The 22,171-nt window shown below is 41.6% G+C and overlaps 1 protein-coding gene across 4 annotated transcripts in view; it reads right to left on the bottom strand.

The window, feature by feature from the left end:
- Window positions 1–22,171, bottom strand: part of LOC112235851 (protein TANC1) — a 266,252-nt gene that overhangs the window by 6,035 nt on the left and 238,046 nt on the right. For all 4 annotated transcript variants that reach the window (XM_042316348.1, XM_024404398.2, XM_024404414.2 and 1 more), the window contains 5 exons: window positions 20,493–20,571; window positions 2,141–2,274; window positions 1,911–2,034; window positions 1,283–1,458; window positions 922–1,054 (listed from right to left, as the gene is read on the bottom strand). In XM_042316348.1, coding sequence (XP_042172282.1) covers window positions 922–1,054; window positions 1,283–1,458; window positions 1,911–2,034; window positions 2,141–2,274; window positions 20,493–20,571 — 646 coding nt within the window. The remainder of the gene's footprint in view (window positions 1–921; window positions 1,055–1,282; window positions 1,459–1,910; window positions 2,035–2,140; window positions 2,275–20,492; window positions 20,572–22,171) is intronic.

Here is a 22,171-nt window from a genome sequence, read left to right as displayed (position 1 = left end):
TACTAGATTACTTGTAGTTTTTCATGTTGTCTGTCTGTAATGTTTTTGTAATGACTTGGTGCTGCCTATCTTGGCCAGGGCACTCTTGAAAAAGAGATTTTAATCTCAATGAGCCCTTCCTGGTTAAATAAAGGTTAAATAAAATAAATAAATAAATGTGTTGTTGTATTATCACAAATGAACGTGGCTGTTTCACCATTAAGGATTCCTGCACTGATAATACAAAGTGAGTTTGTCTGTGGATATACTGTACCTATAATTGCATTGATATGAATCCTAATGGGGAAAAAATTGTGATTTGCTGGTCGTAACAGTCATTGCGATCATAGAGACTGATAGCTTTGTGTGCTAGGAACAGGCTACATTGCTACCAGAGTAAGGAGAGTGGGTTGAAGATATTGGCCATTAGCTAATTCAGGGAGGGGAGCACCTGGATGGCCTGCACTGCAGATGTAAAATGAGGCAGATAAGCCTCCAGGCCAATATAGCTCATTGAGTGTCATTTAGGTGATAAGTACCATTCTCAAATTAGCCTGCCGGCATACCGCGGGGAGAAAAGAAAGAGAGAGCGAGAGAGAGAGGGGGAAAGAGAGACACAGAAAGAGAGAGAGAGACACTACACACACTAGGTGAATGCTGGTAGAAATTGGTTCAGTGTCATTGCCTTGAATTTAGCAGTGAGCATCAATGAAACCAGGAGTTTGTCACCTGATTCCATGGATTTGCCTCATTTTATTTAGTAGTACAGACACTCAGCTGGAAGCACAAGTCACTCTCATTACTAACATCTTAAAGCAACCAAAAGACCATCCTGTGGTTGGAATAGACGAAAGTGGACACATTAACCGAATGAACATTATTTGCAGACAGACAGACAGACACGGACCATTTGTATCATAGTTAGAGTTCTTAGTTTCTTACCCAGTTTAGCCCCCTTCTTCAGCAGGGTCACCACTACCGATGTGTTCCGACAACCAATCGCCCGGTCCAACGGCCTCATGCCACTGTAGTCCACATGCTCTATCACTGCTCCTCTCTCCACCAGGTAATGGACCTACATACCAGGAACAACACAGTCAAACACACACTCTCTTCCTTAGTCAGAACACACACTCTTAACTCTCCCATAGATATTTGTTAATTCTCAGCAGTGTGCGTCCCATAAGGAGACAAAGAGGACTGTGTTGTGCCTAACTAAGGGGCAGGCCTAGTGAGACAGATTTAGATCGAGCTCAATGACTGTCTCTGTCTGTCTACCTGTCCATCTCTCTCTAATACTCACGATCGACGCATCGCCGTAGAAGGCGGCCAGGTCCAGTGGAGTCCGTCCATTCTTGTCCGTGTGGTCTATGACCGCACCCTTCTCCACAAGAAACTGCACAACGTTCTTATGTCCTTTCAAACACGCCCAGCTCAGGGGCGTTAACCCTTCCTTGTCCATCGATGTCAACAACGCACCTGGGAGAGACCGAATATTCAACATCATATTTCTCAAAACCACAGCATATGATCTTCACTCAACAAAACATTTGATATAAAACTAAGTGTGATATGTGGTTACTGAAATTTGAATGCTCTAAATTTGAATTTCATTTGACTTTAGAAAAAAAAGCAGATGTTTACATCCCAAATGGCAGCCTATTTCCTTTATAGTGCACTACTTTTGAGAGTTATGAGCCCTGGTAAAAAGAAGGGTGCCATTTGGGACACAGACCACAGGAGGTTGGAGGCAGCTTAATTGGGGAGAATGGACTCCTAGTAATGGCTGGAGCGGAATACGTGGAACGGTATCAAATACATGGCTTCCATGCGTTTGATGCCATTCCATTTACTCCGTTCCAGCCATTATTATGAGCTGTCCTCACCTCCGCAACTTCCACGGACACAGACGTAGCGTTGTGGTAACTCACCCTTTGACAGCAGAAAGTCGGCCGTGCTCAGGTGGCCCTCGCACGCCGCCACCATGAGTAGTGTCCGTCCCTGTTTGTCACTGATGTTCACGTCAGCACCATGCTGCAGCAGCAGCTCTGCAATCTGACACACACAGACTTACAGTAAACTCTACTTCCCCAGGGTAAATCGTCATGGTTACTTTGAAGTGTAATTGTAGTTTGAGGTAAGCAGTGTGTGTGTTCCTCACCTGCCAGTGCCCTTGTCTGACAGCACAGAAGAGAGGTGAGACCCCCCTGCGGTTGATCTGCTGCACCAGAGCCCCCTGCTCCAGCAGGAAGCCACACACGTCCATCTTCCCCCGGCCCGCTGACACCGTCAGAGCTGATGAGACCAGAGGAGAAGAGATTGGTCAGGACTGGGGTGAGCAAAGGGTGAGACCACACACACACACGGCAGGCTATGGTCTGGCTCGCGTGAGACAAAGCTTGCTCCCATTCAAGTTGAAAATATAAAGCATTTAGTTGTACTTTCACTGAGCGCCAACAATTGGACCCAACCACAATATGTATTATTTCCTTCTTGAGAAAAGGGACAACAGAAGTGTCTGAATATGTCAATGGATAATAAGGTGCAATAAAGCTTAATAAACAATACTCTCTGATTGTACATGTGGAATCTTATCTCTTGGAATCGTGTGCTGGGCCTGGTTAGTCATTCCATGATAAAAATAAACACTGACGCAGGAACTGTGGTCAGGAAGTTTGGCTGTTCTCTCTCTCTCTCACACACACACACACACACACACACACACACACACACACACACACACACACACACACACACACACACACACACACACACACACACACACACACACACACACACACACACACACACACACACACCTCAATGGAATAGGAGAGCAACAGAGACATACACATACTACAGACACATTGTTTGAATAGCCTATTACTGGTTAAGGCACTCATGTTGTTACATTATGTACTGTATATAGGCCTACCATCGATTCAAATAATAGAATGAGGAAAATAGGCTAATGCTTTTATTCAAGTCCTGTTTACAATCAGACAACTATGTTATAGTTGTAGGTACGTATTCAACTGGTTAACTTGTTGCCTTAAGCTGTCTGATAGTAGTGTGCCAAGAGTTTTGAGACTTGAGAAGTGACCTCATCTAACGTCTGCATGATAGCAGGTCGAAAACAACGAAAACGGGAAAAAAACTAAATGAGATACCATTAATATGCTGACAGGTTAATTAATAAATCTTTGCCATTTCTGTTTTAATTCAAATTACTATACTGTATGTATCAATTCTATTTTAAAGACAGATGCATGCAAGTATGCTCCAACTAATTTAAACGCATAAGATACAGTGACAAACCACACATTTATGAAACAACAGTCAATAGGCTCACCTCCTGCTTTGCATTCAGTTGAGCCATGCCAAAACAGACTAATCCTAGCAGTAGTTCGAGGCCCACATTCAGTGGATGCTACACTTTATTGTGGGCTGTGGTAGATTCCGGCAATCTTGGATGAATGTTGGTATCCAAACAAATAAATCCTCAGAGACCACAGAGTGAGGGAGAGAGAGAATAGTGGTGCTTTCTGATTCACCTCAGGAAGATTCAAGACCCAGAGCCACTGTCTCTGTCTGAGTGACATCATCCATCTGGATGTGAGTGTGAGCGGAGGGCTGTTCCATTACGAGCCTGTCTCAGCCGACCACACCCTTCATCTGATCCACTAGCATATCTCTTCAGAGCAGACAGACACCTCCAGACTACAACACAGTACAAATCTCTATGGGGCAGCATCAGTCAAAACGGATTTGAGATCAGCTGGCTTCATGAGTAAAAACTCAAAAGCCCAGAGGATGAAATAATTGATTGTTCTAATGATTGACTCTTTCAGAGACGCATTTGTTTTTTGATCTGTGATTTTAGACACGATTCTGATGTACACTTATCTGTAGTGGAATGTTAAGGAATGACTAACAGTGGTCTCTGTCGGCATACTACTTTCAAACCCTATAGGAGACCCAGTGGCATTCCTCTCTGATCTTCTAAGTACAATTCAATACATTTTATGTCTCTCTTTGATCTCACAAACATTACTCTTTACTGCGCCCATTCCCTCCCTCTCTCTTTCCTTCCCTCCTTTTTTCAGAGCCAGGTATGTTCTGTAATAAGCCAATCAACCTTGTATTTCCTCCTAATCTGCCTCTCCGGCCCACCAACACCGCTGTCCTTAGGGGAGGTGGGACTGTAAATCACAGTCTGATACGCAAACCAAACCTGTAAATAATAGAACACTATGAAAAATCTGGGAAACCAGGCCTGGTATTCATAGCCTACTTTGAAAAGGCTTTTGATAAAGTACGACTCAAATTGATATATAAATGGCAGGAATATTTCAATTCTGGAGAATCTCTTATACAATGGGTTAAAGTTATGTAAAGTAACCCTAGGTGTAAAATAGTAAATAGTGGCTACTTCTCAGAAAGTATAAACTGTCAACAGGAGTAAACAAGGTTGTTCACTATCGACATATCTACTTATTATGGCCATTGAAATGTTAGCTATTAGAGTCAGATCCAACAATAATATCAATGTGCTAGAAATCCAGGGCTTAAAAACAAAGGTGTCATTGTACGCTGATGATTCATGTTTTCGTTTAAATCCACAACTTGGATCCCTCCACTGCCTCATAGAGGATCTAGATACTTATCTAGATACTTTTTCTAACCTCTCTGGATTACAACCAAATGATGATAAATATTCGTGTTGGATCACTTAAAAATGTTTGGGGGATTACCGTGTAGTTTACCAATAGAATGGTCTGACGGTGAAGTGGACATACTCTGTATTTATTTGAGACGGCAGGTAGCCTAGTGGTTAGAGCGTTGGGCCAGTAATAGAAAGTTAGCAAAAATAGATAAGATCTTGCTACCATGGAAAGGGGGAAAAATCACCCTGATTAACTCTTTAGTCACATGCCTGTTTACCTATTGGCCTTGCAACTTGTTTTTTAAAATTAGATGTAAAAAAATATTTATTTGGAATGGCAAGCCAGACAAAATTAAACAGGCCTATTTATATAATACACATGAATTCAGAGGGCAGAAATGATTCAATATTAGAAACCTCTCAATAATCCAAACTGGTTCTCTAGCAGATTAGTAAGAATGTCTCACCCCATGTTCAGGAATGGCCTTTCCCCCTTTATTCAGATTACAACCTCTCATTTCGGTTATTTGATAATGAAATCTCCAAAATATCGCTATTTTTAAAACAAGCCATAGAAAGTTGGTTGTAATTTCCACCTGAAAAGACAGAACAAATATTACAACAAATATTATAGTTAAACTCAAATATACTAATTTATATAAATTATATCATAAATAGGACTGGTGGAATTACGTCACACATGCATTGAACAAAAATACCTGGAAATATCTGTTCTACCCAAAATTACAACCAACTAATTGCAGCATACATATATATATTCCCTGGATAGTGCATTACTTTTGAGAAGAACCCTATAGGACCTGGTCAAAAGTAGTGAACTACAGTGGGGCAAAAAAGTATTTAGTCAGCCACCAATTGTGCAAGTTCTCCCACTTAAAAAGATGAGAGAGGCCTGTAATTTTCATCTTAGGTACACTTCAACTATGACAGACAAAATGAGAAAAAAAATCCAGAAAATCACATTGTAGGATTTTTAATGAATTTATTTGCAAATTATGGTGGAAAATAAGTATTTGGTCAATAACAAAAGTTTATCTCAATACTTTGTTATATACCCTTTGTTGGCAATGACAGAGGTCAAACGTTTTCTGTAAGTCTTCACAAGGTTTTCACACACTGTTGCTGGTATTTTGGCCCATTCCTCCATGCAGATATCCTCTAGAGCAGGGATGTTTTGGGGCTGTTGCTAGGCAACAAGGACTTTCAACTCCCTCCAAAGATTTTCTATGGGGTTGAGATCTGGAGACTGGCTAGGCCACTCCAGGACCTTGAAATGCTTCTTACGAAGCCACTCCTTTGTTGCCCGGGCGGTGTGTTTGGGATCATTGTCATGCTGAAAGACCCAGCCACGTTTCATCTTCAATGCCCTTGCTGATGGTAGGCTTTGTTACTTTGGTCCCAGCTCTCTGCAGGTCATTCACTAGGTCCCCCAGTGTGGTTCTGGGATTTTTGCTCACCGTTCTTGTGATCATTTTGACCCCACGGGGTGAGATCTTGCGTGGAGCCCCAGATCGAGGGAGATTATCAGTGGTCTTGTATGTCTTCCATTTCCTAATAATTGCTGATAATTTCTTCAAACCAAGCTGCTTACCTATTGCAGATTCAGTCTTCCCAGCCTGGTGCAGGTCTACAATTTTGTTTCTGGTGTCCATTGACAGCTCTTTGGTCTTGGCCATAGTGGAGTTTGGAGTGTGACTGTTTGAGGTTGTGGACAGGTGTCTTTTATACTGATAACAAGTTCAACCAGGTGCCATTAATACAGGTAACGAGGAGCCTCTTAAAGAAGAAGTTACATGTCTGTGAGAGCCAGAAATCTTGCTTGTTTGTAGGTGACCAAATACTTATTTTCCACCATAATTTGCAAATAAATTCATAAAAAATCCTACAATGTGATTTTCTGGATTTTCCCCCCTAAATTTGTCTGCCATAGTTGAAGTGTACCTATGATGAAAATTACAGGCCTCTCTCATCTTTTTAAGTGGGAGAACTTGCACAATTGGTGGCTGACTAAATACTTTTTTGCCCCACTGTATATAGGTAATAGGGTGCCATTTGGGACATACACAGTCCAGAATACCAGAGAGGCCATGACTTTACAGTGTCCTGTGTCAAGGTGCACAGTTTGTAGACATGCACTAGTAGCTAATCATTTATGAAACAGCTGATTCTGAAGGTTTAGATGGAGACCATTGCAAGGCTAACTGGAGAAGCAGGGTGCCAGCTGTAGCATGACATCTGTATCAGTCGGTCAAGGACACCACAGCGACATACGATATCCATCACATGAAGACCTACATCCTGACTGTGGCAGCATGGGAGTTTCAGTCTATTTCTATGTAGGTCTAGATCATTACAAGTTCACTCCACCAGCAGAGAAACTACTGTGTGACATGTCAGCCTGGCATACGTCCTCCCAGCTGTAAATAATGAAACACAACCAAACACTTATAACACAAACAACTAAACACCACATATATTAAGCACAGCCTGTGAACGTGGAAGATTTTCTAAAAAATAAAAGATTCTTGGCATAATTACAGTGGATAAAAAAAAATGATATACGGTACTACACTCAATGTCTCTACTGTGTATTTCATGACAATGAGAAGTTGATCTCATCGTTTTACTAAGTAATGTAGAAAATGTCAGGGCTACCGCCTGACTTTGTCGCTGCATTATTCATTTTTGATATATGTGATATATAATGTAAACAAACGTTCTCTTTTACGGATGGAAAACAACCCCCATTTGCAATTTTCTACAGAAACCATAACTTCAGAATAGCTCTTCTCTTGTAACTTGAGATATATGCCACGTGATCACAAACATTATACCTCACCGTGTCTATATGTCTTTCCTCTTACCTTTTGTACTGCTGCCGACTTATTCACATATATCAGAAAGCTGCTTTACAGAGAGGGCTAAATGACCTTTTGTCATTCCTAGAAGTAAAACAGTCAGGAGGGAATTTGTTGTTTATTTTTTGCCAACACGGAGCCGTGATCGAATCTCTCTCTATCCAAACAAAGTGCAATGGGCCTATTTGCATAAAGATGTTATTTCTTTCACATATAGAAGAAAAAGAAACGCACACCTATTTAGGCGAGGTGCTGGCTAGCGGAGTAGAAAACCTGAAAATAAAAGAGAGCATATTTCTTTCACATATGAAATTATATTTCTCAGACAGGTCGTTAACTGAGAGAATTTGTTCAGAGCTGCAGCAATAAATGTCAATTTCCGGGAGGATATTTCACCGGGGGTATTTGTGTCTCACTGAGTTTTCTCCCATATCGCCATACAGGCCTCCAGATTGGGTTAATAAACCCTAAATTAATTAATTAATAAATATGAAGGGGAAGTCTAACTGTGATATTGACTCAGTATTTCTAAGACCTAAAATGTTTTGCTGTCTATACCGTATCCACGACCTGTAAGTATTGATGCTCTTTTCTATAGCTGTGATGGCTCTCCATTGAATTACAACCCAATCCCACCTGTAAAGAGGCATTGAATACAACCATTTGAATCGTTCTCCTAAGGGGTCAGGAGAAGTGCAGAGAAGCGTACCCTCTTTATGTTTGCTAAAATACATATATTCAATTAGTTTAAAGCACCACAGTGCACAAAAGAATTCATATTTGCATATCTGCTCAAATACAAAGTGTTGCTTTGAATGAGCCTAGTGCCAGGTGGGTGCAAAGGGCTTTCAAAATGTGTTCATTAAGCGGCTGAGGTGGGTGTTGGAGCGTGTCTCAGGTCGCTGGTGTTGTGCCCGGCGCCATTCGGCCACCTGCAACCTGCTATTGCATTAGCCCGTAATGAATGGGAGTTGAAAGGAGGAACGTGGCTATGATTTAACATCCACTAGGTAAATACATAGAGCTCAGAGGGAAATATTAGATCACATTTACAGCAGGTGGCACATACCGGATGACTTTGAGAATGAAGGCAAGCATGACTACTATTATTCATAGTAATGGTCATGTCTACAGGAACCAGCCAAGGCTTGTGTGTAAATCTGTTTAAAGGGACCCATACACATCTGCCTACTACTTGTGATAAATTTGTATTTTGTCCTATACCTCTTGAAAATCAAAACGGTAGTGCAAATCAAATCATATTTGTCACATGCTTCGTAAACAACAGGTATAGACTACAGTAACAGCGTAAGTAAGCATTTCACTGTCAGTCTACACCTGTTGTTTACAAAGCATGTGACAAATATGATTTGATTTGCACTACCGTCTAACGAAGTAAAAATAAAGTAGGCCTCTATCCTTCTCTAAAACAAAGTAGGTGGTGGGGGTTGGAACATAAATGTTGGTATGCAGCAGTGTGATGATGTAACAAAGTGCAAAACTTGAAGCAACAGGTTTTGATTCAAAAATATAAACGTTATCATCCAAATCTAAAATAACACTGCGGCCCATTTCTCAGCCATAAGAACATGCGGCACTAAGATGGAAAGCAGCCGTTTCCAGAGATGAAGGCCCATTTCGAATGGATATCTTTGTCTCTAGGATGTAATAAGCCCCAAAGCCCTTCAGCACTTTTTGCTACGAAATGTATTTGCAGAAGTAGCACCAGTTGACAGAAGTAGCACTAATGAGAATACAGCGGCCCTGGTCAAAAGTAGTGCACTATATAGGGAAAAGGGTGTCACTTGGAACAGAGATATCCGCTCTCTCCTAGTCCTAATGGGCTGACCTACATCAGAGCCATCCTCTCTCTCTCCTAGTCCTAATGGGCTGACCTACATCAGAGCCATCATCTCCCTCTCCTAGTCCTAATAGGCTGTCCGACATCAGAGCCATCCTCTCCCTCTCCTAGTCCTAATAGGCTGTCCTACATCAGAGCCATCCTCTCTCTCTCCTAGTCCTAATAGGTCGTCCTACATCAGAGCCAAACTCTCTCTCTCCTAGTCCTAATGGGCTGGGCTACATCAGAGCCATCCTCTCCCTCTCCTAGTCCTAATAGGATGTCCGACATCAGAGCCATCCTCTCTCTCTCCTAGTCCTTATAGGCTGTCTGACATCAGAGCCATCCTCTCTCTCCTAGTCCTAATGGGCTGGGCTACATCAGAGCCATCCTCTCCCTCTCCTAGTCCTAATAGGCTGTCCGACATCAGAGCCATCCTCTCTCTCTCCTAGTCCTTATAGGCTGTCTGACATCAGAGCCATCCTCTCTCTCTCCTAGTCCTTATAGGCTGTCTGACATCAGAGCCATCCTCTCTCTCTCCTAGTCCTAATGCCAAAAGTGTGCAAAGCTGTCATCAAGGCAAAGGTTGGCTATTTGAAGAATCTCAAATATAAAATATATTTTGATGTGTTTAACACTTTTTTGGTTACTACATGATTCCATTTGTGTTATTTCATAGTTTTGATGTCTTCACTATTATTCTACAATGTAGAACATAGTAAAAATAAAGAAAAACCCTTGAATGAGTAGGTGTTATAAAACTTTTGACTGGTTGTGTACATCAGAACCATTTGTTACTGCTAGGCTGCACCAGGCTGACATTCTACTGAGACCACAGAGAGACTATTGTTCACATTCTCTCTCACCGTTAGATTGTGTGCTCTAAACCATACATATGAAATGACCTGCACAAATGATGAGGAGTTGGGAACTTCTGTCCCATTTCATTGCAGTTCTGGTCTAGATCACTAGGCTTTCTAAGCAACAGTTGGTCATCATGATCATATACAATGGGTTTCTTTCATGTTGGGCCAAACAAGCGAAGTTCTGCTACTGTGAAAAAGTCTGAGAGACATCTGATAGACAGACACACACAGATCCCTGTCTGTGCTGGTGTACTCCAATTTTTTAACAGACTACCACAGATAAGAGAATGCTGGAGTCAGTTATCTCCACTCTGTCTATGTTTATCTCCAGTGTGCAGCTTTCCACAAGAGGCAATGATGATAACAAAAACAACAATAATCATTTCTAAAAACCTGTCTTGGTGTTGTCTACATTCCAAATGGCACTCTATTCCCTATGGGCCCTAGTCAAAAGTAGTGCACTGTTAAAGGGATAGGGTGCCATTTGGGACTCAGGTAGGGTGCCATTTGGGACTGAGTCAAAGAATACCCTTAAGAGATGTGTTTCCTCATTCAGTACACAGAGATGCTGTACCAACACGAATAGTGATGGTACTGGTAAGTGGTAATGTTTATCAGCATGGGGGTACTGTTATTGTGGCAAATGTTTAAAACCCATCCCAATTTGAATACTTCCATACCCAGGGGCCTCATCTTTGATTTATATCAAAACACAATGCTCCCCACAGACACATTTGTTTTGTTCAGCATTTATATGACAACCCTGGTGACTCAAAGAAATTACAACAGACCCATGATTTTAGGGTGCGTGCAAAATGGCACCCTATTCCCTAAAAAATGTACGAATATAGAACAGGACCCATAGGGCTCTGGTCAAACGTAGAGCTATGTAGGAAATAGGGTGCCACTTTGGACTCATACTTTTAGACTTTTGTTCCCGGCTCCATTTGGCTTCCTGCACCATTTACAGGATCAATCTTAAATTGCTTTGACTGGTCATTAACAACTCATGTCTTTTTCACCCCCTGTAATAATTCTCCGCAGTGCTTTATGATCAAAGGTTCGTTTCAGGTCGAAACTGAAGCTCTGGCGACACTTCCAGTAAGAAGAACATATGAGTAGGTGTGTGATAATGGTAGAAACACAGGACAAAACATGAGGGCAAACGGCTTGACATGACCTAAATGGACAATGTATTACACTGATGACTTAGTGCTTAGACTGCTCTTGCTGGGAGCGATGGCGGTAATTCTGCTCTAAAGTAGAAATTCACTCAGTAAGCACCACAGGATGGCCTGATGGCTCTCCATCCAGATAAAGGACCAAATGACCAAAGCAGGGACACTTTTAAAGCGTCTTTCCGCTAAGTGGAAACTAAGTTCTCACGGCCACTGTTTCGGTACAAATCTAAGGGATGGGGCTGGAGAAATGCAACCACTCTCAAATTCATTGACAGTCCATGACATCTAAATGATAGTTTTAACCATGTTTTGAAGCTATACAATTGGTTTACATTTACTTTGTTTTACAAATAGAGTTAAACTGTTAACTTAAAATAACACAATGACTAGGTTCCAGTTTAACCAAGTTTACTAAACCGTATTTCCACAATGCATGGTTGCCATTGTACTCATGCCAGGTCCATCAACAGTGAGACTACCACACAGGTAAAACAATAACAGAGTGATACATTAGCACTGTAATAACAGAAATATAGGGATACGTAAAACATGAATTTAACAATCTCCCACTTTTCTTTAAAGACAAATCAAATAATTAAATGTCCCAAGTATTATTTAAGTTACCCATTACAAATGGGTTGTGTGACAAAGATTTTATTTCTATTACTCAAGCTGCCACAAGACCGGATCCTCCCTTTTTAGTCAGACAGTCAGCAAGCTGTCCCTTTGTGGCCGACCACAGAATCCCCTGGATTCTCTGTGCTTGAATAAGTTCCTTGATGCTGCTAATCTCAAGACAAAGTATTTTCTCTGTGACAGACTTGGTTGACTTGACAGCATCATCTATGGAGTAGTTGTCAGTGACACAAACTACAGGTAGAATGTGCCATTTTGTCTCACCAGTGGTAAGCTCTGAGAACAGAGTTGGCAGAAAGATGGCGTTGTCAATTCCATCCGCAAGAGCAAGGGTTTCCCCAGCAAGTGTGTTTCAGACAACCCTTCTGATCCTTTTTGACTGCCTTCACCCATTAACACGATTAGATGTCCACCTTGTGTGCCTCCATCTGTAAGGTTCCCTAGCGAAGCATCACTGAAGACAACTAGTTTCAGAGAGTCATCTTTTACAACATGCTGAAACTTTAGTCACAAGTCGTGATTTCAGTTCACGTATGAATGTACAGTGAATGTACAGTGTACAGTGGTGTGTTTTGTGTTTGATGCCAGGTTGCAGCCATCCAACATTACATCAGGTCAACTCTGTCTAGCAACCCATAGAATATGACCTATCTTTGACCTCAATCGATCAGCTTCAATTCCACAGAGAGGGGAATTATTTTCTACGGCTCTTGAAGAATCCATGTGGATGGGTTGAAGATTATTGACATAGCTTTCCTGTTGAGTCAGTATTGTTCCTTCAACGGTAATAAACTCTATGCCAACATAACAAAAATGATCATGCTCCTCACGGCCGACCTGGAAAACAGCTTTGAGGTGTGGAATCACAGTTGTAGCAAAGGTTTGTGGGCCACCCCAGATGAAGTCATCAACATGACAGGCAAGTACAGTCACATTGTAGTCTTGATCAAGCCAATAGAAGACTGCAGGATTCACTTGTGACTTTTTTCCACCTGTACTCAGCATTGTTGCCTTGACTTTGTTGTAACAGAAAAGTGATGCATCTTCCAAGACATACATACACTTTTTTAGTTTCCAGTGTTCATTCGCTCTTAGCTTCAGGCGGAGGTCGGACGTGAATGTCACTTGACAGCTCTGTTCCCTGCAAAATTTCAGAATTGATGTTTCCATTTTCTCTGGCAGATCACTGTCATCAGCAATCTGAGTGACTCTGAGGCGCATGTCGGTCATGTCGGTGAGTCTTTTGGGAGTTGTTTAGCAGCCAGTTCCTCAAAACCTCTAGCCAAGCTTTTGCTTCTAATCCAGTTAAGGATTCTTTAAGGGTATACACCCACCTTGTTGAGATACATTTTGGCCAATGTCTTGGATTTCCTCAAACACTCAAATTTTCCTCCAATTACTGAGCTCCTCTAGTTTAGCTGAGTCAAATGACATGTATTTTATTTCAAGTAAATCATCATTTTGGATGTCATTCTGTTTTTCTCGATTTTTTCATTGGTTCAATTCTGAGATTATCTACAAGTGACAGGTCAGCTGACTCTGTTGTACCAGAAAGTGTAGCTCGTTCAGAGTACTGCAAGTTGTACCAGTTCTGGTGTTTTCCTTTGGCTTTTGCTACTCGTCCACTTTCTCTATCCATGAACAGTTGAAGTCGGACATTTACATACACCTTAGCCAAATACAGTTACACTCAGTTTTCCACAATTCCTGACATTTAATCCAAGTAAAAATCCCCTGTCTAAGGTCAATTAGGATCACCACTTTATTTTAAGAATGTGAAATGTCAAAATAATAGTAGAGAATTATTTATTCCATCACATTCCCAGTGGGTCAGAAGTTTACACACACTCAATTAGTATTTGGTAGCATTGCCTTTAAATTGTTTAACTTGGGTCAAACGTTTTGGGTAGCCTTCCACAGGCTTCCCACAATAAGTTGGGTGAATTTTGGCCCATTCCTGCTGACAGAGCTTGTGTGACTGAGTCAGGTTTGTATGCCTCCTTGCTCGCACAGACCTTTTCAGTTCAGCCCACACATTTTTGATAGGATGGAGGTCAGGGCTTTGTGATGGCCACTCCAATATACCTTGACGTTGCTGTCCTTAAGTCATTTTGCCACAACTTTGGAAGTATGGTTGGGGTCATTGTCCATTTGGAAGACCCATTTGCGACTAAGCTTTAACTTCCTGACTGATGTCTTGAGATGTTGCTTGACTATATCCACGTAATTTTCCGTCCTCATGATTACATCTATTTGTGAAGTGCACCAGTCCCACCTGCAGCAAAGCACCCCCACAACATGATGCTGCCACCCCCGTGCTTCACGGTTGGGATGGTGTTCTTCGGCTTGTAAGCCTCCCCATTTTTCCTCCAAACATAACGATGGTCATTATGGCCAAACAGTTCTGTTTTTGTTTTATCAGACCAGAGGACATTTCTCCAAAAAGTACGATTTTTGTCCCTATGTGCAGTTGCAAACCGTAGTCTGGCTTTTTTCTGGCGATTTTGGAGCAGTGGCTTCTTCCTTGCTGAGCGGCCTTTCAGGTGTTGTCGATATAGGACTCGTTTTACTGTGGATATAGATACTTTGTACCTGTTTCCTCCAGCATCTTCACAAGGTCTTTTGCTGTTGTTCTGGGATTTTTTTGCACTTTTTGAACCAAAGTACGTTCATCTCTAGGAGACAGAACATGTCTCCTTCCTGAGCAGTATGATGGCTGCGTGATCCCATGGTGTTTATACTTGTGTACTATTGTTTGTACAGATGAACGTGGCACCTTCAGGCGTTTGGAAATTGCTCCCAAGGATGAACCAGACTTGTGGAGGTCTACAATTTATTTTCTGAGGTCTTGGCTGATTTCTTTTGATTTTCCCATGATGTCAAGCAAAGATTTGAAGGTAGGCCATGAAATACATCGCCAGGTACACCCTCAATTGACGCAAATGATGTCAGTTAGCCTATCAGAAGCTTCTAAAGCCGTGACATAATTTTCTGGAATTTTCCAAGCTGCTTAAAGGCACAGTCAACTTAGTGTGTGTAAACTTCTGACCCACTGGAATTGTGATACAGTTAATTATAAGTGAAATAATATGTCTGTAAACAATTGTTGGAAAAATTACTTGTGTCATGCACACAGTAGATGTCCTAACCGACTTGCCAAAACTATAACCGACTTGCCAAAACTATAGTTTATTAACAAGAAATTTGTGGAGTGTTTGAAAAATCTTGAGTGATACACCCTGTCAATGGTGCCTCCGTTCCTCACAAATATCACCACACCATCTTGGCCAATGACTACTCGAGGTCCTTTCCACTCTTGATAGTCAACTCGTTTGTAGTACACTCATCGGTGGATTGAAACTGTTTATGCAGAGCCCTGTGACTTCTCTCTCAACAACCTGCTTCAGTGAACGCTTTTCTCACTGCTTGTACTACTGAAAGGTGCCGTCCCACCCATGCACTCACACTGGTCCCTTCTAGTGCTGGTGGCTTGCTTGTCAACCAGTACAAAGCAGTGGTGTAAAGTACTTCAGTAAAAATACTTTAAAGTACTACTTAAGTAGTTTTTTGGGGTATCTGTACTTAATTATTTATATTTTTGCCAACTTTTACTCCACTACATTCCAAAAGAAAATAATGTACTTTTTACTCCTTACATTTTCCCTGACACCCAAAAGTACTAGTTACATTCTGAATACTTAGCAGGACAGGACATTGAACATCCCTGGTCATCCCTATTGCCTCTGATCTGGCAGACTCACTAAACACAAATGCTTTGTTTGTAAATTATGTTGAAATGTGCCCCTGGCTATCATTCAATTAAAAAAAACATGAAAATTGTGCCGTCTGGTTTGCTTAATATAAGGAATGTGAAATGATTTATACTTTTACTTTTGTTCAAGTATATTTTAGTGATTACATTTACTTTTGATACTTAAGCATTTTTAAAAACAAGTACTTTTAGACTTTTACTCAAGTAGTATTTTAATGGGTGACTTTCACTTTTACTTGAGTCATTATATTTGAAGGTATATTTCCTTTTACCACCACTGGTACAGAGGAAGATTAGAGTTCTTCCCGAACACTAGTTGGTACGGGCTGTAGCCATGAACATTGTGCATTTCATTTTTTTGCCATCAAAGCCCAATCTAGGGCTGTTTTCCAGTCACATCCATTGTCTTTCTTCACTTTTAGCATAATCTCTGTGAGTGTTTGATTATGTCTCTCCAGAAGTCCATTGCTCCATGGACTGTATGCAGCAGTTGTCTTTACTTTCATTATTATTGAATTCTCCTCCATTGTCACTGTACAACCTCTGGAGCGGGCCATGCACACTTATCCAGGAATGAATGAAGTGCTTGACGATTTGACTGGGTTTCTTTGTATTCACAACGCTTCCTCCACTGAAGGGTGTGAAGTGGTCAATGACGTGAAGGTACCACACACTTGGTCTTAACTCATGTTGATCTACAGACACTGTTTCATTGTACTTGGAAGCCAGTGGCAAACCAACAGCTGGTCTGGGCTTAGGTTTGCTGTATTTCTGGCATGTCTCACAACTGTTAACTCGCTGCCGTAAAATGTAAATACTATTATATTCCCAGAACTGCTGAGTACTTTCTGAAGTCTGTCAACTGTAGCATGTCCAAACTGTTTCTGAAGTTTTAACAATACTTTGTGTTTTTCCTCTGTGTTCATGTTCTCTGTGACTGTAAGAATCTCCATGTGCTCTGTGTCCGTTATAATCTCATTTTTTACATGTACACTGTGTGATGTCTTGTCTAAAATGTTTACACAATACTGGGATGAGGTAGTAAGTTCAGGGTTATTTAAAAATCACTGCCTTGTCATTTTTTATGTCTAGTACAGCCCCTGCCTTCTTGAGGGAAGCTTTGCTTAATAGTAAGGGGATATCTGCAGGGACCACGTCTGTTTCAATGTGACACTTCGTCTGACCAATTTTTGCTGGTATCTTGCCTCTTGGTCGATTGGAAGATTCTTCCATTTCCAAATTTGAAAGCTCTGTTGCTTGGTGTGTCAATCAGTGTAATGTTACACTGCTCTATCTCTGTGTTTACATTTTCCTCTGTTACTCAATCATTCTTATGAGGACAGTCTATAAACTAATGGTAAGTGCTTTGACAGATTGCACATTTTGATCTCCTTGCCAGTTGGTCAGCGCATGCTCGGAGTACACATCCTGGTAATTTGTCTGGCCCTGCGGCCTTGTGAATGTTGATCTGTTTAAAGGTCTTACTCACATTGGCTGCGGAGAGGGTGATCACACAGTCATCCGGAACAGTTGATGCTCTCATATGCATGTTTCAGTGTTGCTTGCCTTGAAGCGAGCATATAAGTTATTTAGCTCGTCTGGTAGGCTCGTGTCACTGGGCAGCTCTTGGCTGTGCTTCCCTTTGTAGTCTGTAATAGTTTGCACGCTCTGCCACATCCGACGAGCATCGGAGCCAGTGTAGTACGATTTGATCTTAGTCCTGTATTGACGTGTTTCCTGTTTGATGGTTCGTAGGAGGGCATAGTGGGATTCCTTATAAGCTTCCGGGTTAGAGTCCCGCTTCTTGAAAGTGGCAGCTCTACCCTTTAGCTCAGTGTGAATGTTGCCTGTAATCCATGGCTTCTGGTTGGGGTATGCACTTAATGATAAAGCCAGTGACTGATGTGGTGTACTCCTCAATGCCATCGGAAGAATCGAGGAACATATTCCAGTCTGTGCTAGCAAAATAGTTCTGTAGTTTAGCATCTGCTTCATCTGACCACTTTTTTACTGACCGAGTCACTGGTGCTTCCTGCTTTAATTTTTGCTTGTAAGCAGGAATCAGGAGGATAGAGTTATGGTCAGATTTGCCAAATGGAGGGTGAGGGAGAGCTTTGTACTGGGGGTGGAGTAGAGGTGGTCTAGAATGTTTTTCAACCTCTGGTTGCACATTTCACATGTTGAAAGAAATTCAATAAAACTGATTTGAGTTTCCCTGCATTAAAGTAACCCGGCCACTAGGAACGCCGCCTCTGGATGAGCGTTTTCCTGTTTTCTTATGGCGGAATACAGCTCATTTAGTGCGGTTTTGTTTCCTACCTCGCTCTGTGGTGGTATGTAGACAGCTATGAAAAAAACAGATGAAAACTCTCCGGGAAAATAGTGAGGTCTTCAGCTTATCATAAGATACTCCACCTCAGGCAAGAGTCTCAAAACTTTGAGACTTCCTTAGATATCGTGCACCAACTGTTGTTTACATAAATGCATAGGCCCCTGCCCCGTATCTTACCAGAGGCTGCTGTTCTGTCTTGCCGATAGAGTGTATAACCCGCCAGCTCCGTGTTCTTAATGTCGATGTTCATCCACGACTCGGTGAAGCATAAAATATTAGTTTTTAATGTCCCATTGGTAGGATATACATGTTTTCAGTTCGTCCCATTTATTTTCTAGCAATTGAATGTTAGATAGCAGAACAAAGGGTAAGGGCAGATTAGCCAGTCGTCGACCTGGTCCTCACAAGGCACCCTGATCTTTTGCCTCGGAAACTCTGTTTCCTTCTCTAGCGAATTACGGGGATCGGGGCTTGGTCGGGTGTCAACAGCATATCCCTGGCATCCGACTCATTGAAGAAAAACTCTTCGTCCAGTTTGAGGTGAACAATCCCAGTTCTGATGTTTAGAAGCTCTTTTCGGTCATAGGAGACGGTAGCAGCAACATTATGTACAAAACAAGTTACGAACAACGCGAAAAAACAAACAAAATAGCATGATTGGTTGAGGGCCAGTAAGACGGCAGCCCTACCCACCGGCGCCATCATCACATTCATCATCACCACCTGGTATGGAAACTGCTCTGCATCTGACCATAAGGCACTACAGAGGGTAGTGCATATGGCCCAGTACATCACTGCAGCCAAACTTCCTGCCATCCAGGATCTATATAATAAGACTCCAGTTATAGACTGTTTTCTCTGCTATCGCACGGCAAGCGGTACCGGAGCACCAAGTCTAGGACCAAAAGGTTCCTCAACAGCTTATACCCCCAAGCCATAAGACTGCTGAACGATTAATAAAATCACCACCGGACTATTTACATCGACCCCCTCCACCCCCCGCTTTTGTACACTGCTGCTAATCGGTGTTTATTATCTATGCATCACTCCTAGCCTGTACCCCCGCACACTGACTCAAAACCCCCTGTATATAGCCTCGTTATTGTTATTCTTATTGTGTTACTTTTTATTATTATTTTTTATTTTAGTCTATTTGATGAATATTTTCTTAACTCTTCTTGAACTTCACTGTTGGTTAAGGGCTTGTAAGTAAGCGTTTGATTTGATTTGTGACTCCCATAGGGCGGCGCACAATTGGCCCAGCAGGTAGGCTGGGGTAGGCTGTCATTGTAAATAAGAATTTGTTCTTAACTGACTTGCCTATTTAAATAAAAGTTTAACAAAAATAAATCAACTTGAAAGCTAACACTGCATCCAGGAGAACCATGTCGTACTTTCACATCCTATTATACCTCTGTTCGAAATCAATTATGTAGTCCGTTATTGCAACTGAAATGTCTATAGTAAAACTGTCAAAGTTTGAATATGCCTCGTAGGCACGGCCTTTCTCTTCTTTAAGACACACAGAATCCAGTGCTCTGATCAAAGTTCCCATACCGTCATCCTTGTTCAAATCCTCAATGGATATTTCCAGTGTTGTATCTCTCGCTCTTCCCTCGAGTGATAATACCACCGCAAGTGCTTGCTTTTTCTCATCCAGATTAGTAATCCGTGCCCAGATTCCAAGTACATTTTTCCAACTTTCATACGACCTCTTCTCATCGAAGCGAGGTGGCACATTGTAGTTATTAGCCACCCTCTGCTACCAATGTTAACTTAAAATGACACAATGACTAGGTTCCAGTTTATGGTTGCCATTGTACTCATGCCAGGTCCATCAACAGTGAGACTACCACGCAGGTATAACAATAACAGAGTGATACAGTAGCACCATAATAACAGAAATATATGGATACTTAAAACATGAATTTAACAAAACAAGCTTATATTTTGGGTTCTGATGGGGTACGGCAGTTGAACTAAACTTCCGAGGCATTAATAAGTTAAGAATCAATGGGTACATATCATTCATTTATAAGTCCAAAGATGGATGTAGCAACTACAGATTGCCCCATTAAGGGAAGAGGACAGGGAAAATTAGACAGGCAGTAAAAAATAAAAATGAACAGATATTTGGCTAAATGTGAACAACTACATCCTGCAAAAAGAAAGTGTTATGTTACTGGAAGGAGATAAAATCCAGAACATTGGACAAGCGTATACAATTTCAGTAATGCCACTGTAGAAACACTGATATTACACAAAGAAAACAACATATTTGAAAAAAAATTGAGAGAAAAAAAATGAACAAGAAAATAAGAAAAATTGAGAGAAAGCGTACCGGTTTCTCCCCACAGAGTGTCTTGGCCATCAATTTGCACAGCGTGCTCGTTATTCAACGCCATCAAGCCTCTCACAACCTGCCGAACAAGAAACTTTGATTAATGACACAGAATCCAAGCATCAAATATAAAAGCTATGAGTTAGTTCTATGCCGTGCTGGTTATATCGCAGAAATACCGGAGCACCTAAACAACTTCTGCAGGTCACAGCCCCAGCAAATTATGCTTCTCTGGCACATGTTAAATGAATCACTGGACTAGAGTGCTGATGCATGTACTAGTCTCTATAGCCTCTATAGTAGAGATTCTCCGTGCTGTGTAGTACAGGCCCAATGGTATTAATATGTCGGTAGTGCTAGTTTGCCCCTTTGTCTGTGCTCTCCTTTACTCCTCTCTCACTGGGCCCTCCGTGGAGGTCGATAGCCCATCCTATAATACTGTCGACCCACAGCCCTAGTGTATAGGGCTAACAGTATCACAGCCCTTTTAATGAGGAGCTGGCATCAATCAACCCACAGTAGGGATTGACACGGTATTTAGAATATTCAAACAGACGTTAGATTTCGATTACTTGGGATATTATACATTTTTGCAAACAAAATAGGCCTATTTTGGGCTTTGTCAAAATGTTTATTAAATTATCTATGTGACATTGCTACATAGACTACAAGGACAGACCATAACATTCAACTTTTTAATAAAACAACCGTTTAATGACAGTTTTTATGAGTGTGCCCCATATAAAAGATGCACCGGTAGACTATACACGTTTCACACGTATAACTTGTTGTCATTGAAGCTTGTTGTTATTGTCGCTCAATCAAAGCGGCCGTGTAGCAAGTGAAGTGGGAGATTTCTAATCAATGCTAAATGGAATAAAAATTATGCCATTAAGTTGGCTAAATGAGGAGTAGTAGGCTACAATGATCAACCAACTAGTAGGCTGTGCTTTCATATTAATGGAGTCATTGTAGACAAGTACGGGGAGCGCAATAAAATATAGTCAATTAGCCTTGCTACTTTAGCTAGTTAGTTGGCTAACTTCGCTGGCTACTGTAGCTCGCTAGCTGCTTTACAGCGATTTAACGCAGTCAAGACAGGCACTACCAGATCGTATGATAGATAGACAAACTTGTTGCTGCCATAGGTTGGTTAACTAGCGTGAGATGGTTTGGCTACTTTCTCTCTCTCCTTGCAAAACACATACTGTCACACACCGGCCTTTGCTTATCTCTTGCCCATCCCCCACCATTCTGCTAAAACATGCGCGAGCAAGTCTCCATTGAGGTTTCCCCCCAAAATGTTTTCTTTAAAACACATGTATTCGACTCTCCGGATACATGAAAAAATAGCATGATATCATTTGAATAGTGAAATCATTTCAAAGGCCCATCCCTAACCCACAGCCCAGTATGCTCCTCTCCTGGGCAGCTTAACTGCAAACCACAGGAGGTTGGTGGCACCTTAATTGGGGAGGACGAGCTCGGGCTCGTGATAATGACTGGAGCAGAATTGGTGGAATGGTATCAAATACATCAAACACATGGTTTGAAGCCATTCCATTCGCTCCATTTCAGCCATTATTATGAGCTGTCCTCCCCTCAGCAGCCTCCGCTGCTGCAGACATACTATGGGATCAATACTGTACACATGGTCGACCTACAGCCTATTTCATAAA

Source organism: Oncorhynchus tshawytscha, linkage group LG03 (genome assembly GCF_018296145.1).
Source record: "Oncorhynchus tshawytscha isolate Ot180627B linkage group LG03, Otsh_v2.0, whole genome shotgun sequence".
In the NCBI taxonomy this organism is placed as follows: Eukaryota; Metazoa; Chordata; class Actinopteri; order Salmoniformes; family Salmonidae; genus Oncorhynchus; species Oncorhynchus tshawytscha.
This window is presented reverse-complemented; position numbering and strand designations above follow the sequence as displayed.